The sequence below is a fragment of the Rousettus aegyptiacus genome, unplaced genomic scaffold (assembly GCF_014176215.1).
Source record: "Rousettus aegyptiacus isolate mRouAeg1 unplaced genomic scaffold, mRouAeg1.p scaffold_m13_p_14, whole genome shotgun sequence".
Classification (NCBI taxonomy): domain Eukaryota; kingdom Metazoa; phylum Chordata; class Mammalia; order Chiroptera; family Pteropodidae; genus Rousettus; species Rousettus aegyptiacus.
Genome location: NW_023416289.1, coordinates 49,980,883 through 49,997,782, shown reverse-complemented (window position 1 = coordinate 49,997,782; position 16,900 = coordinate 49,980,883). Strand labels below are relative to the sequence as shown.

Here is a 16,900-nt window from a genome sequence, read left to right as displayed (position 1 = left end):
AATGAAAACAGTTTTTGAATTCTGATACAATGTAAATTAGTGATATTTCGTAGTAAAATAATTCTTATGTTTCTGTGTATTTTTCAGAATCTCAATTGTGGAATGTTTTGTGGGTGTTTTGAGACCATTTCGATTATTATCTTCTGTTATTTCCTTGCATTTTTCTGTAGGTTTGCAAAGATTCAGATCAGTGTATCTGAGCCCATTATTCCATTCAGAGAAACAATCACAAAACCTCCCAAAGTGGACATGGTCAATGAAGAAATAGGCAAACAACAGAAAGTCGCAGTCATACACCAAATGAAAGACGAGCAAAGCAAAATCCCTGAAGGAGTCCAGGTAGACTCTGATGGCCTGGTCACCATGACAACTCCCAATAAACTGGCCACACTGAGTGTGCGGGCCATGCCCCTTCCGGAAGAAGTAACTCAGATTTTAGAAGAAAACAGTGATTTGATTCGTTCTATGGAACAGTTGACATCATCTTTGAATGAGGGTAAAAATACTCAGATGATTCACCAGAAGACCCAAGAGAAAATTTGGGAATTCAAAAGAAAACTTGAGCAACACCTAACAGGGAGAAAATGGAGGAATACCGTTGACCAAATCTGGTCATTCGGCCCAAGAAAATGTGGGCCCAACATATTAGTAAATAAAGGTGAAGATTTTCAGAACTCTGTATGGACAGGCCTGGCTGGCACAACTTCAAAAGAAGCCAGTAGGTACCGAGACATGGGCAACAGCATCGTCAATGGCTTCCAGCTAGCAACTCTCTCTGGACCCATGTGTGAGGAGCCTCTCATGGGTGTCTGTTTTGTTCTAGAAAAATGGGACCTAAATGAATTTGAGGAACAAAGAGCAGGTGATGAGCAGAATGAAGAACAAAGCGATCTCGTCAGAGAGGAGCCAGAGGAAGGTGAACCGTGCCCCAGCAGAGATGGAAACCAGGAGCTCCAGGACGGCGCCTCCCAGCCCTCCGAGAAGGGGCCTTCCCGGAGAGGAGAGTCGGCACTCGCCAACTGCTACGGACCCTTGTCAGGACAGCTGATCGCCACCATGAAGGAAGCGTGTCGCTATGCACTGCAGGCGAAACCTCAGCGCTTGGTGGCAGCAATGTACACATGCGACATCATGGCTACTGGCGATGTTCTTGGTGAGGAAGGGGAGGTTGAGGCAGTGAGGGAGGGGTGTTCTGAGTAGCAGGGGTCTCCTGGGCCGGGACTGGAAGTTTGTTTTATACTGTTTTGCAGGAGCTCCGTTACCATCTCATTTACTAAGGCACTAAGGTGTTTGAAAGCCAGAGGCCTTAAATATTAAAGTCTTAGAAGGCGGGGGATGGGTGGGGGGGCGGGGAGCAGGGGGAGGGGACGGGTGGAGTGAGGACTTCACTACTAAAGAGCTTTAGCAACAAATAGACTGTTCTGCGATGAAAGGTCTGGTAAATGATGCTCAGAGATCTGAGAAGACCTCAGACTTTGCTGACAGTTGCTTTACTTCTCTAACAATTGGTATAAGACAATTAGACAAGTTCAGGTCTTTTTTATTTAGAGAAATGAGTTTCCTTAGTCTTTTTTAGTAACTAACTTTTTTCTACACAGATTGTTAAAACAAGAAATCCTTCTGTGAATGGGTAGAGTTACTTATGGTCAGAATGGGAAATTTTGTATAAAAATAATCATGTCAAGATCATTTTATCTAGGGAAATAATCCCAAGGAAATGACCTTCTTTACTTGAAAATCTACTTTCTTAAGGATGTGGTTTGATTATCATTTTTTACCCATGAAAATTGCCTTTAATGGGCTTGAATTAGTTTGTTTTTTATTTTATGTGATTAGTAAATTGTGTTTTCATATTTCTTTTTCTAGCCTTTTAACTTTTTTCATTCTTGCTCTTCATTGTTTTTATATTTGGCAATAAGTTTACATAAAAAAATAACTTTCTTTTAAGCAATGTTCAAGTTTGAATCATAGCTGTGATTTCTGAAGTTCTTTCTGCTTTTACATATAGAGATCAATGGGTACGCTGTTAGAAACATAGATGCCTTAATGTCAGAAACATTCTTAATAAGTAGCACTGTTTATTTTTTCAAACCATTTCTTATTCTAAAGTTGGGGTTCTTCTTACATTTTACCAGCATTTCGTAGTTCAACAAAAAAAATTATTGAACTATATACCAACACTGTGTTACATGTGATTCCTGCCTTGAGACATGAGTTTAGGTGACAAAGCATAATTATGTAAAATTAGAAAGTAAAATAGTAACTTTAATGAATAAATATGGTTTTCCGGTGAAATTTTGTGAGAAATTGTAATTAGCAAAATTTGAAAAAGAGTAGATCTTTTTGAAAGTTATAGTACCTTGAAATGGGCTTTGATGGATGGAAAAAATTTGGATTTTCGGCAACTAAGTATTCAGTTGGCTTTCTTTGTAAAATCAGCCCTTATCGGTTTTGCAGGAACTGCCGCTCAGCATTCCCTTTCTCATCCTAGACGCTTGGTTGATCGAACCCAACTATAAAACCTTGTGTTTACCCATGCTAACTCGTGTCTCATTAAATCGAGCCCCTACCTGGTTATCCTGATTCTGTCCCAGCATTTATTTCCCTAGCAGGTTCATGCCAACCATGGGTTTGATATGCCCTCTGAATCTTTAAGTTGCTGAGCATCATAGTAAGGGCACAGAGCACTGACACTTCACAAAGGACATCATTCCAGGGTCGAGGCACCTTGTTGACGTTCATTTCCTATAAATCTTTAACTGAATTGTGTATATAATAGCAAGCAGCCCACATGCCCCATTATGTTTGTAACATACTTTATCTCATATTTGGTTGAAGCCCATCTGCATCCTGTCGGCCACACTTGCTTGATTTAACAGTATGGTTACTCTGTGACAGAAGGATGAGAGGTTAGTCTGACCTGGTTTGTAAAAAGAAGTGCCTACCATGTTCTTTTTGTGTGTTTTTAATTGGAGTTACACTGCAGTGTTACCAAAAATAACAGAAACCACAAGATGAAAGAAAGGTCTTTCTACTTGGAAATCCACCTGTCGTTTTCCATTTTCTTTTATAGTCTTTGTCTATAATAGTATATTTTGCATAACTATAACCTTATGGTAGAAGCAGTTTAATGTTTTGCTTTTTACTTTTATTATTTATTTTATAAGCATGCTTCCATTTGGCTGTTCAGTATTCATAATGTTCATTTTAGTCTGGATAATATGTCATCAGTTTGATATGCTATGATTTCCTTACTGTCATTCTCAAATTGGAAATTCACATTGTTTCCTGTTTGTTTACTATTAGAGAAAACATTTATGGAGCAACTGTTTGCTTCCCTAAATTCCAGAAAAACTAAAACAAGTATACCTTTAATTGCCAAACTTCTAAGTCTCAAGATTGTAGACTCTGTAGACCAGTCTTACTGCTCACAATGGAAGAAGATGTATGTATAAGAATCTATAATGCCTGCCATAAAAGAACACATTAGGTTCATTGAAGAATGGTGAAGAGATTATTTTAATTTGGGGACCTCACAGAAGACTTTATGGGGCAAGTGGTTTTTGAATGAGCTTAAAATTATGAAAGGGATTTGACTGTCGAGTTGGGCCAAGCATATTGTAGGTTGAAGAGACTGAGCCCACAGTGGGAAAGCCTCAGATGTGTCTTGTGGCAGTGAGTGGCTCACCTGGGCATACAGTACAGTCCGCTCTGTGTCTCTCTGCTCTGGCAGTCCCGGGCCTGAAGTGGTGGGCACCTGCCGGGTCCTAAAGGTCCCTGAGTGCAGGCCAGGATAGTTATAGTGTAGTCCTTAAAAGTGAAGTCGGGGCACAGAGGTTGCAGTCGATTCACCTTTTTGTTGGCCTTTTTTCCCTGACTGGTCCCTCTTCCCTGGTGCCTTGTGTAAAGCAGCACACATGGTGGCTTTCCTCTGAGCAGGTGGACAGGCGACTGGGGTGTGATGGAACAGATACTCAGGGGCATCTGGACATTCATGGTCCGAGACCACGTGATCGAAAGTCCTCGCTGATACGGCCGTGCTGGCTTCTCAGCGATGAGAGCGGCGGGTCAGGGGGTCTCCCAGTGTGTTCCGGTGCTGGGCGGACCTGTCACGAGAGCCAGGTGTTTTTGGAAGGCTTCGTTTTCTCACATTCGAGGATCCAACACTGCGCCGCAGTTTCAGGATTTAGTTTTTGTGGAATTAAAACTGAGTGGCTCCAAATTACATGACTAATTACATTCAGTTTCAGTTATAATTATTGATCCGAGCTTACTGGCGTGACCCAGGAAGGAGGGGGAGGAGCCGCTGGCCTCTGCAGCAGGCCTCCCGCCCACCTTTTCAGGTCAGTTTATCCCAATTTACATAGTCTTTCTCCCTCCACACCTTGTTGTTTTGTGTTTGCTTCCATAAATCACCTTAAACCTATTCTTAGAATGAGGTGGCAGAGTAAATAAAGATTACTTATTCGCAAGTGCTAGTATAGTAAACATTTTTTTTCTCATATAAATCTCAGGCAAATAATATATTGCCTAAACGGGCCGCCAGGAAAGACAACAGTTGTTCTGCTATTCTGAGAGCTTCACAGACATTGTACCTGAAGTGTAGATTTCAGTTTTAGGCACCACATTCCAAGAGAATGTAAATAAATCATAGTTCATGTGGGAAAGTGGTCAGGCTGGAACAAGAAGGAAAAGTCACGTCACAGGAAGACGAGTGTCAGGCTGGAAGAGAGAAGGCTGGAGAGCTGCCTCTAAGGCGTTTAAAGGCTGCTCTGTGGACGAAGCGAAGGGATGAGCAATGTCCCATGTGATAAAAACTTGGACCAATGGTTAGAAACTTCAAGGGGACAGATTTGGGGCTCGGGAACTGTTTACTGTTTAGTGCTGTCCAAAAATGAAGTGGGCGCCCTGAGAGGAAATGAGTTTTAGAAGTGTTAAGAGCAAATTTCAAGTGACTACTGGCCTAGAACTTGCCGACCCTTAAGTTCCCTGCTAACCCGCTGTAACTGCGATTTCTCATGTGGACAACCCGGGAAATGACTGTTTAGAATTGGGGGCGTGGTGTAGCCTTTCACATTATGGAATGTGTCCTGTCTCAGACCTGTTGAGCTTCAGAGGAAGTTGGGCTACGCTCTGGTGAGGCCCCTGCCTTCACCGAATGTGGTACATGTGGGATTGGAGGTCAAGCAAGAGGCCTGGCATAAAAACAGTCTCAGGACTCCCTGGCATAAAATTAATAATTTAAAACAAATGATAAATGAGTTGACGCTCTGAGGGGAGAGTTTGTTCAGAGTAGCCCAGAGTGAAAGTGGTGCCTTCATCACTGGTGCAATTTTTGATTTCTTTGTTTTTAAGCTAAACCTAGAGATGAGGAAGGCTCAGCAGAGTCGTTAAGGTTTTTTTATTCTTAAGATCTTGTGACACCAGGGGTTTACTGTCCTTTTCTTCCCTTATCTTCCTAATCGCCACCACCAGGGGGAAATCTGAGTCAAGGAAAAAAGTTTGGGTGTCAGGTACTTTTGCTGTGTCCTGAGTTCTCAGTTTTAAAAATAAGTAAAGGTGGGTGGCAGACACCACATCCTCACCCTGTTACTTAAGAGGAAAGAGTCCTGGTCTCATGGCAATCGGGGAACTCTTTCGCTCCGCCAAATTGCATTGTCGTATGTTTTTAAAGGTTCTATGTGCATAGACGACTTTTGTAATTAAAATGGTTTTTTCTAAGTGTTATTTGAAAGAGGTGGCTTTTATGAGAGTATCTGCTGGCTATAGAAAGCTCCTCACAATTGTTTGTGATTTTCAGTTTATCTCTGTTCTCACTAGGTGAAGGGGTGCTCTGAGCACCCAGAGGCAGCCACTCACATGGTAGCCAGTCAGACATATCTCCCTCCTGAGGATAGGGCCACAGAGTTGTGCCTAAAGATGAAACAAACTGTTAGCCAAGAGAATTTGCTAGAACTGTGGTGATGTAGTAGAAATTGGTATCAGGTGTTAATTACAAAGACAACTAGTTTTCCAGGAATAACTCTTAAATAGTTTAAAAAAATATATGAGCAAGCATTTATGTGTGTGTGGTTTTAATTTTTAGTATAAAAGTGTCATTGTGCCAGTTGCTTTAGTAATGTCTCATAATTATTAAAATATTTTGATATTGACAAAGTCCAGCCACACTCATCAAATTGGATTTTGTACCCAAAGACAGCTCCTGGGTGAAATTGTATCGAAAGGTTTTTGAAAGTCTGCTTCCTGTGCCGTCAAGGATTGTATCTGGGTAATGCAATTTGGGATGATTGCACTTTTTGTTCTTTTGTTTCTAATTTTCCTATAATTATGCTTTGCTTTTTAAATAAGCACTTCAAAATTTCCATACTTTTGGGAACAGAGTTATTTAGTAGTAGGTCGTTACAGGGAATATGAGTCATCATGACTTTGTGTGGCTCAAGACATGTCAGTGAATTTAAAAGATTTATGGCCTTGCAGGTCGGGTCTATGCCGTGGTGTCAAAGAGAGAAGGTCGGGTGCTGCAAGAAGAGATGAAAGAAGGGACGGACGTGTTCATCATCAAGGCCGTGCTGCCCGTCGCCGAGAGCTTTGGCTTCGCCGACGAGATCAGGAAGAGAACGAGTGGCCTGGCCAGCCCACAGCTGGTGTTCAGCCATTGGGAGGTAAAAACCCAAACCCCACGCCTGCCTTCTCGCCTACAGATGTGCTTCCTATGGATGACACTGAGAATAGCAAGCAAAGGTCTCTGTGCCATTTGGCCTCCAGGTGGCTCTGCTCAGCCAGAGGGACAGGGGAAAGCAGATGGTCTTTATCCATCCAGATTGTGTGAGCTGTAGGCTTAGAATACACACGTTCATTCTTTTTATTTGATATAAAGGTTAAGACATAGAGCATTTAATCCCTTTTTCCCCTCTAAAGATATATCGTAGATTTTTAAAAGAAAAGCACAGACATTTTTGAAAGTGAAACTTTAAGGAACTTTTATTCTGGGGAAAAGTACTTCTAGCATTTAGAGGGGGAACCTTATCGGTAATCAAAATGAAAATTTCACAGATACACATTGCTGGGGAGAGAAGAAAAGATGGTTTTTTAACTTAGGGGAGAAATAATAACGAGGGGACAGGGAGGTCAGGCCAGCCTTCCTGGACAATTCGTAAAGACAGAGAAGAAGCTAACAGCTAAGGAGGAGAAGGTTGTTGAGTTGGAGGTGCCACGTGATGGAGGGCCAGGGAGGAGGACCGCAGGTGTGTACAGAGAACAATCGGTTATGTTTCAAGACAAAGCCTGAGGTCAGGAATAGAATTTTTAAGCTGTAGGGTGTAACTAAAAAGGTTTGGAGGAAGCAGTTTTTGTTGTCACTGTTTATCGGGAATCTAAACTTCATATCCTTCACGTTTACTGGAGGTTTGCAGGTCAGCTGAAGGAACATGGGCTTTGGTGTCAGGGAGTCCTGGTTGCAGATACTAGTTCTGCCACTTATTTGGACAAATTCTGGAACTTTCCTGAGTCTGTGTCGCCCCTGAGATGAAGCATGTCGATACCTAGCCTGGTGCTCTCACCCGTGTGCAGGTTTTCTTGTCGACTTTCTTACAGTCTGTGCCACGGGCATTCTGGCTCGCTCTCAGCAGTGTGGCATTGCACTAGGCTTTACATAGGTAATCCAGGATTTTTCCTTAAAGTCCATTTAAACAAAACTCATGGGTTAGGTTCAGTGAACTTTTATTTATTTCACTTTCTTTAGCCAGATGGGTGCCTCTTTCTTTAGAACACTAAAATGAACTGTTTAAATTTAGATAATAATGGGGGTAGGTATAATCGAGAGAGAGCTTTCTTTTTAAAATGAGTTTTATAGTTAAGTGAATGGGCAAAATAAAGAAAGGTGACAGACACTTCAGAAAATTTGACTTTGGACAAGGCGAATTTAATTTACTTGGGCAAGTTCATATCATCTAAATTGATATGAGTGAAGTTGCTAGTTCAAAAGTCAGTCGTGTCTGTGCATTAAAGTCACATTCTTAATGTTTAACAGAATCAAAATTAATGTTCCGATTTAGGTTACATTTTTTTTTTTCAGTACCAACTACATTTTAACAGTGATTTACTATATAATTTTTCTTGTGTTTTGTATCTTTGTCCTGAAACTAAATGATGTTTTGATGGTTTTATTGGCTTAGACATGAATTGATATCATTACTGTATTTCATTATTTGGAATACAATAGCGCCAAAATATTTAAGTTGTTCGTTAATCCTCAAGCTTATGGGTAGTAATTTCCAACTTATTCACACTTCTGGGGTTTTTTTTGGTTTTGGTTTTAGGCACTCACCTTTCACATAGGAACATAAGCCAGTGAGAAATAGCAGGAGTGGTAATGGCGTCACTATTGGAAGAATTATATATTTGAATTTGTAAAATACCTTATCACTTTAGTCAGTTGTATCCTTGAAAGTGATTTTCTAAAGCACATTTAAAAAATCTATAAATTGAAGTTCTCATCATTTCCTTGTTGGCATCCATGTTGGTTAGGAAGCAGGTAAGGCTGCTCTCTATCAAAGGGACCTTAAAACAGTGGCTCAGGTAAAGTAGAAGCTTCGCTTTGCACCTGGGCGGCAGCACAGCGCGGCGCGGGTGCGGGGCTCACTGTTGGGGAGTGCCCGCTCCTCTGGCCATCTCCTCTCAGCTCCCGGCTTCCACTGACCGTCCAGAGCGGCTGCTCCACCTCTCACCATCACATGTGCATTCCACCAGTAAGAACGGGGATTGGAAAGAGCAGGGCATCTGCTTTTCCTTTAAGGACACAGAATGTATGTTCATAAGTCACTGCACCTCATCCCATTGCCCAGAACCAGTCCTGTAGCCACATCCAACAAGGTCCCACCTGGCAAGGACGCTGAGAAATATAGTCTCTAACCTCGTCAGAGGTCTGCAGACGGTGCCCCATTCATTACCTGCTCTGGTGAATGAAATTACTGGACAGTGGCCATGCCCCTTTATTTACATGTTTCCTATGCCGCTTTTGAATAGAGCTGAGTAGTTGCTTCAGAGACCATTGGCCTACTGTCTAAAACATTTACTATCCGGCTCTTTGTACAAAAGGTATACCTACCCCCTCCCACAACCACTCCCAAACCCAGGTGGCCTGTATGTCCACCAAGAAAAAGGGAGAGAAAGGATATTTAGGAACATCTAACTTAAAAACAGCAAGTTTTTACCAAATAGGCGATTTTTGTTTATTTTAAAACCATGATGGTTTTTAAGTCTCCTTTCTCTAAAATTAAAATAAAAATAAAAGCCGAAAATGATTTTTATATACTTAATAGATTTTTTTAAATTACTAGCTTCTGGCTTAGTTATAATTTGTTATTAAAAATCAGTCTCTTAATAACTTTAGAGAAAAATGTAGTCGAGAAGAGTTTGCTCCAGTTTTGTGCCGTCCTTCTGTCATCTTCAGCCACCTGTCATGGTCTTACTCCCAAAAGCTTCACATCTCGGAACGTCTTGAAAACTATGTTATAATTAAATGTCATTGAACTGATATTTTTTGGCTGTCTCAGTTTTTCCACCATAGTTAGGTTTAGAAATAACACAGTTGTTGAGATCTGGCTTCTCCCTCCAAGGCACTTTTTTCCATTTGTGTTCAACCACACCATATAATTTACAATCAAGAGCTTTTGAGTGAAAGTGCTTCAAAAAAATAGAGAAAATAAAATTACAGGCATTTTCCATGAGGAAACCTTTGAAGTCAGCAATATCATAATTTCTTTTTCTATGTTTTACTCTTCTGTGAAAAAGGAAAAAAAGGAGCTAATAACAGTCATAGAAAGAAAAAATATTACCAACCAGTGCTGTCGTGCATGTATGTCAGCATAACCTGCAGATTTGTCGTCCAATACTGCCAGTACCCTGAGGGTCGGCTGAAGGTCGTGTGGGGTAAGGAAGAAGTGATTACACTGGCACCAGAGAAGCTTTTGTGAAAATTGGTCAAAAAAATTGAAATAGGACTCCCAAATCTTTTTCCTTATAGGGTTTTTTTTTTTTTTTTTTTTTTTTTTTAACGCCCAGGGCAACAGCTAGCACTTGGGTGCCTTCCTTTCTGTGAATTACCAAATGGCATCTCTGTCAGGCTATGGGGTTGCCAAAAATATGTTCTCACTGTACACAGATGAATTCTGAATAAGCCAATTAGAAAAAAGCACCTTTTCCCTCACATTGATAGAAAGCTGCTCTGTGGCCTTGCTGGGCCTTTCTGCACAGCACATAACCCAAACGCCTTCGGGGTGGCCTCGTGCGTACCCCACTGAGGAAATCCAGAGTGAGCCTGACGAGGTCAGGGGTTACTTATCTCCCTCGTTCTGAGAGCGCGTTGGGCATGTCGAGGCAACATGCGTCAAGATGTCCACACAGATGTAGGAGCTGCGAGGTGAAAACAGCACCTGTGGGGGCCAGAGGACCACTGGGAGGGTGGTCTCGAGCTGGTCTCCAGCTGGTTTCAGGGGAGCCTAGGGCGGTGGAGCTGAGTGTGGAGAGAGTGCTGGAGTCTTGGGAAATGGAGCAAATTCTGGACCTGTATTCTGGAGGCCCAGACAAAATTGGATCTTTTTTGAAACTCTTGGGTCTTATATTTTTGAAACAAGGATTTTGGTTTTCAGTTGACCAGTCTGAGTCTGAGTCTGGTATTTTTCAAGTAGCACCTCATTTATTTCTCTCTCTAAAATTTGTCACCTTATTACAGGACTAGAAATTTATTCATCAGACATGCTAAGAAAGTGTAGCTTCTTTATGTTCTACGGTGAGTTTATCATCTAGCTGGTTAAGGGATGTTGCCAGTAACCAGCTTAAAACTAGTTTCTTGTAGTTCTTGTAGTTTAGACAGTCTTCGAGGACAACTGTCCTGGTAAATAAATGCTCATTCTCTTTCTTCTCTCTCAGGGGAGAGAAACGTCCATGAGGCTAATGAGCACTCCCAGCTCCTCCTTCCTCACCAGGGTTCCCCATGAAAATCTGACTGTGACTGCGTGGTAGGGAAAAAAGAGGGCCCCGAGGTGCCCCACAGCCCCCAAATACCTGCCTGCGCCTGCCCTTGTCCTTCCTCCAGGCTCCTTCCAGCCCCTCAGCACCTTGGTGTCAACTCAGCAGGGGGTGGGAATGTCTGGATCAGCAGGAGCACCCACTGTTCTGGTGCCTCGTCATCTTTTTCTGAAGGGCCTCCAGTCTCTCTATCTGCTTTGTACGAGTGTCAGGTACTCAGGAAGAAGAGGAGAAAATGCCCATTTTAGTAATAAGCCGAGCTTTCTGTAATCAAGGCAGGTATGCGGCAGTTCATGCATAACATACGTTTATCAGGCAGACACTAAGGATGCCTGCCCTCCAAGAAAAACAGTCGTTTGTATCTTCCTGTGGCAAAGCCACAGCAAAGGCCCACAGCGGGAGCAGAGGGCATAGGAGCTGGGGTGGGGGAATCCAGAGGTGGCCTCACTCCAGGTGAATGCACACACCACCTACCTGCTGGGTCACATTGGCAAGTGGAACCCCTTGGCCACAGGTGCGCCTGCAGATGACAAGGGTTATGCGGAAGCTCCCAGATGACCCTTGTGTGAGGAGGGTCTCGGTCCATCTACCCCTTCAGCAGAGTGGCAGAGGCTGGAGCAGACTCTGTGCTTCCTGTGGGCAGCCTGTTTCCAGTGGAAGGGGAGGGAGAAGAGGTCAGACTCTTGTGGGGAACCGCGGTGAGGACAGAGAGGCTGGGAGTGTCCGTTAGGCTCATGGCACTTTCTCTCTCTCAAGAAAACAATCGAGGGGTGTCCCTCCCACAGCAGGATGGGGGCCACTCTTCAGCATATGCAGTCTTCTGTCCTGTCCTAGAAGTCAGTTGCTTGGCCGTGGACCTCAGGAAACTGTGCCCAAGTTCAACATCTCCTGGGACACCTTTACTTGACTACCCGTTATCTCGGGGCTAAGCCCGTCTGCCTAGTCTGGCTCCCTTTCTCGGCTGCTTTCCCTTGCCCAAGCCCTTGCCTTTCTCCCTTCTCATAAGAGTAACCTCAGATAGAAACTCTCCTCGGCACGCTTTTTTCCACATGTGTATCTCTTCCCGTCAGAGTAACCAGGCGTAGGCCCAGAGAAAAGGGGGCAGGAGGCTGCTGTTTCTGCCCCTGGTAGGGCCACGTGGGCCTCTTGGTCTTGTCACCAGGTGCTATACTGAATTGTGGAGCAAAAGCTCAGAGTAATCGAGAACGAACCTAACGTGTTGATCTTCGCTGGGGACAAAGGCAAAATTAATGAAAAGACACGGAATCCCAATGTAGCCTACTGAGAAGGAGAGCTTTTATATTATTCAAAATTAGCCGTTTTCTTTGTTCCTTAGTGGTAGGTAATGGCTCTGTGCGGTAAAGGATAACAGATGTTACAGGTTGTGTTGGGGTGGCTTCCATTTGTCCCAGCCTCCTGTTTTGATCCTTTTGGTTTATTGTTGTTTCTCTAAGCTTATCCTCTCATTGCTCAACTTTTATTCCTTACCTAAGACTGCATGAGTTGGCATTTGAAATGAAAATACACATACCTAATGTAGCATATTCTGTCACCTTCTCTTACAAGATCATTCCCAGCGACCCGTTCTGGGTGCCAACCACCGAGGAAGAATACCTACACTTTGGGGAAAAGGCCGATTCTGAGAACCAGGCCAGGAAGTACATGAATGCGGTACGAAAGCGGAAGGGTCTCTACGTGGAAGAAAAGATTGTGGAGCACGCAGAAAAGCAGAGAACCCTCAGCAAAAATAAGTAACTACTCTTGGCAGATTCTTTTCTTTCTAATAAATTAAGAAGGATCCCCCAGGGTTCGATCCTGGAAGACTTTATGCTGCATTATCTGTGTGCGTTCACTTTCAATAAAGTCAAGCCATGCAAGCACTTGAAAAGGGACTTTGGAGAACATGGTTCCTGAGCAGCTTTTAATTGGTTCTGGTGCAGCGCAGAGTGTTATCATTAAGTACCGCAGTGGTGACTCACTACCTGCCACCCTGTGCGTAACCCCAGCAGTGAGATGTGTGCCATGGAGGGGGCACCTGTGCAGCGCAGGGGTGGGGGTGCGACGTGCAGACCCTGTAGGGGGGAGCAGCCGCGCCTCTGCCTGTCATCACAGTGTCACACTTCTGCTTTTGTCCTCCACTTAAAAGTGTTTCATAGTTTATCATTGAATCACAGCATTCAACATTGTTTGGAGACGCCACATGCTCGAGACCAGCTACCTTCCAGTTAGTTCAGCCAAGTCATTCTTAATAGCTGATTCATCTTACGGTTTATTTGTCAAGCAAATCAACGTAATGCTCAGTTGTTAGCCTTTAAACCTTCTGTGTTTACACTCATGAATTGCATCACTCGTGTTTGAATAAGTGTTAATGGAAGTTTTGCCCAATACATTTAGCTTTAAATTTTTTTTTTTTATAATTTTCTTTGCTATTTCCTCTTAGCCTTCCTTACTCAAGGGATGTTCACTAATGCGATGAGGTTATTGCCTGTATTGTACGTCTTTTTTTGAAACCTCAGTTGCGTCATTCAGGGAGAGCTCACATAAGGAACATATGCAATTTAGTCAAAAATAGATTTCGTCATTTTTGATGTTACGCTAATCATTTTTATAGCCATTTAAAAAAGGATTTTTTTTTTCAGAACTCATAAAATTATCAGACCGGACCTTGTTTTTGAAATGCTTTTAATGATTTTTAAAAAATAAAATAAAATAAACTAGGTCATTCTTAATACTAGTTGTAGACATTTTATCTTTAATCTTTAGAGCCCTGGGTATCTGGTCAAATCTAATTGACCCAGACTCTAGGAAAAGTGTGGCTAGAGAACTCACTGTCTGTATAAGTCTAAATTAATTTTGACATCTGAATTAGTATTGATACCATGTATTGCTCTATATGAAAGCTTTGATAACATAGGAAAATTTAGCACATCAATTTATCACATTTTGTAAATAACGTCATTCAAACTGCCAGATGTGCTATAAAAAGTATTCTTAGACTCTACGCTTTATGGAGAAAAGAGGCAGAGCCCAGAAAGAGTTGGAACTCTTTTTACAGTTCTGCTGGGCCCTGCCAGATGTGCTTGTGTGGGGGAAGTGACATGTCAAGTTGATAGATTGCCTCTCTTCCTTCTCCATGTTTAGGAGAGAGAATAATGAGCAGTAAAATGACCACGAGGAGGCAGGCCAAGGGATATAGCTAATCTGCCATGTGAGTAACCTACCCTGTCGTGTAATTTGTGATGGGAGCCAGTCACTGAAACCCATCCGTGTGTGACAGCCTAGTACAACTGTCTTCCCTCTGTCCCAGTGCCATGCCCTGACCTCAGTGTCGAATTCAGTGGAAGTGAGCGCAGAAATTCTCAGTTCCAGTGTGGGATGGGTGGGATGGGAGGCTTTCTGTTCTTACATGTGGGGCTTCTTATAGTCACTGATAGGCAGGCCTTGGGCAGTGAGGAAGCCACAAAACCAGGATGCCCCTCCCGGAGGACTCATTGCATCAAGGGCCAGAGGCAGCTGTCCTCAGGGACAGGCATAGGCAACAACAACACAATTCCTTTTCCCGGCCAGCACAGAGCACAGGCGTGGTGGGGGGCTGTTACCTGGCTGGGTCAGAGTGTCCACAGACCTCAGGAGAGTTCCTATAATGACCCTCTATGACCATGTGTGATACGCAGAGGTAGGTATATAGGTAGATGGGTGGATGGGTAGGTAGTACACAGAGGAAAAGAGGGATGGAGAGGGAGAGAATTGTTTGATTCTTACACACGTGGTATGAAATGGAGATGAGGAAATCCAAGTTCACAGTCCAGGTTCCGTTTCCCGTTTACTCATACCCCTTCGATTAGCCCTGCTCCAAGTGCACACAAGATTTCAGACGTTGCCGCCTGGCTTGTGGTAGGGTCAGAGAAGTCATCAGAAGCTTAATCTTCACTCTGCAGAGGTGAGGACTTAGGCCTCGTTATGTTTATGATGTTTATGTTCTGTGCCTCAGACTTAGGTAAGCTCCCGCTGTCCAAGACTGAAAATCATTATACTGGCTCAGATTTATGGCTGGTAACTTTAGGAAAATAATTGATTTCAGAAATTAGGTTGACCTGTGCACTTGGAACTGAGACTAGGGAATTGGGTTTGAAAAGTCCCTTCTCTTCTGTCTCATAACTAAATAAGGCTCAGAGCCCTTCAGGTGAATGGATTATTAAATCAGAATTAGAAGGGTTCCATTGTGAAGCAGTTAAACTAATCCTTTTGTTTTAAGGCAAAGAACATTTTTAAAAGTTCGATTCTAAAAACAGAAGATTATTAATGTGAACCCAAACACACACAGGGAACGTCGGAGGGCTGAGGGTTTCCTGTGATCCTGGGCCTCCAGATGTGGAACCTGTGGCCCAGGGAGCATCTTCTAGAGACTTAGTAATGGGGAGTGGGACACTGTCTAACCCTGGGGCGTATCTGCCCTGCATGTCTCAAGCCTAGCCGTGGGCAGCAGGCTTTAAGGAGGAAGTGTGGCTCCTTCAGAAGTCTTGCAGGAAGGTGTGTGGGGCAGAGCAGAAGGTGGGGCTCTCTGGAGGGCCGAAATGAGGAGGCCAGGGCCTCCCGACTTGAAACACTGCTGGCCCAGAGCTGGCAAGCCAAAGACTTGATCTTGAGCAATGGAGATGAGTTACTTCCCCCACTGTTGCCTTGCTCTGGACCTCCTGGGGTTCCTGAGAAATTCCCTGAGGGCCAGCAATTGTACTCCACCCCACAGGCCCCTCCCCTGCTCACCTGGGCCTCCCTGGGCTGGAGCATTGTAGTCTGGATTGACTTTGTCAGCCTGGGGATTTGCATATCTCTGCCAGGGCTTTGGGTTTGGCTAAAGTGATTTTGTCTGACTTGGGTTTATGGCAAAAGGTGTAACAGCTCTAATTCTGCTGTCCCAGATTTTGTCATTTCTCTGAAGAAAACAGCTTTAATGCCCAATGTTAAAGCCCTTTTTACACAGCCACATCCACCAAACACAGCTGTCCCTGCACAGACCTGCTGCCCTCACTGCTGGAGCCCATGCTTGCTCAGTCAGCCCTCCACCTGCTCTATTCCTCAGGCTGGTGGGCTGTCCCTGCTCCTTCTCAAGGAGCAGAACAGTTGGTGCTGAGGTGGCGAGGGCTAGTGCTGCTCCCCGGGGACAGCGCCTACAGCCAGGCGCTCAGTGGAATCGGGCACAGCAGGAGGAACTCGATGACCAGCGGTGGCTCCAGCTCTGGCCAGTAGCTCACAGGGACAGGGAGGGCCCAGAGCCTTATAGGGAAGTAGCAGTGGACCCCTAGGCTGTAGGAGAAAGCTGCACAGGGGCTGAGCTGACCCTCCCTGATGAGACACTGGGAGACCACATGTCCAATGGAGACCTGGTCTAGAGGGTCCACCACTGCAGTTACCACCCTACCCCCTGAGCCGAATGGTTCCCCCTGCAGGATTCCTGCTGCCATAAAGAAGAGAAGCTATAGGCAGAGGGGACAGGACCTGGGAGGGCACTGCCCTAGACCAGCCTACAACCGAAGCCAAGTCGTACCGAGGCCATTGGCAAAGGACCTGAGAGGTAGGTAGGGATGTTTTGTTATTTAGCTTCTGCGGTGATGGTTACCTGTTGAAGCCCAGCGTTGGGGCTGTTAAATCTATGCTGGTTGTGAGTGTGTTCTGCCCAGGACCCTCTGGGAAAGAGCACCCTGCCTTTCTTCTGGAAAACCGCCCCATCTCTACTCAGTCCATGAGGTTTGAGCGGGTTTGACCTTCCCACACCTGCGTATGATCCAGGCTGGGACAGTGTGTCAAGTCCCTCTGCCTGTTTGGAACAGGCATGTGACCCAAGAGGGTCCACTGAGAGTCAGCTGCCGGGCTT

General features: G+C 44.2%; 2 protein-coding genes across 4 annotated transcripts in view; both read left to right on the top strand.

The window, feature by feature from the left end:
- Window positions 1-16,583, top strand: part of EFL1 (elongation factor like GTPase 1) — a 72,115-nt gene extending 55,532 nt beyond the window's left edge. The window contains exons 18-22 of one of the 3 annotated variants that reach the window (XM_016135338.2): window positions 171-1,153; window positions 6,478-6,662; window positions 12,595-12,779; window positions 14,170-14,236; window positions 16,476-16,583. In XM_016135338.2, the coding sequence (XP_015990824.2) occupies window positions 171-1,153; window positions 6,478-6,662; window positions 12,595-12,779; window positions 14,170-14,191 (1,375 nt within the window). In that variant the 3' untranslated portion in view covers window positions 14,192-14,236; window positions 16,476-16,583. Of the gene's footprint in view, window positions 1-170; window positions 1,154-6,477; window positions 6,663-12,594; window positions 13,758-14,169; window positions 14,332-16,475 lie in introns of those variants that run through there. The other 2 variants (XM_036231868.1, XM_016135340.2) reach the window with 2 other exon arrangements.
- Window positions 16,499-16,900, top strand: part of MEX3B (mex-3 RNA binding family member B) — a 32,167-nt gene continuing 31,765 nt past the window's right edge. Inside the window, exon 1 of the mRNA XM_016135342.2 lies at window positions 16,499-16,600. The gene's annotated coding sequence lies outside the window, so the exon portion shown is untranslated. The remainder of the gene's footprint in view (window positions 16,601-16,900) is intronic.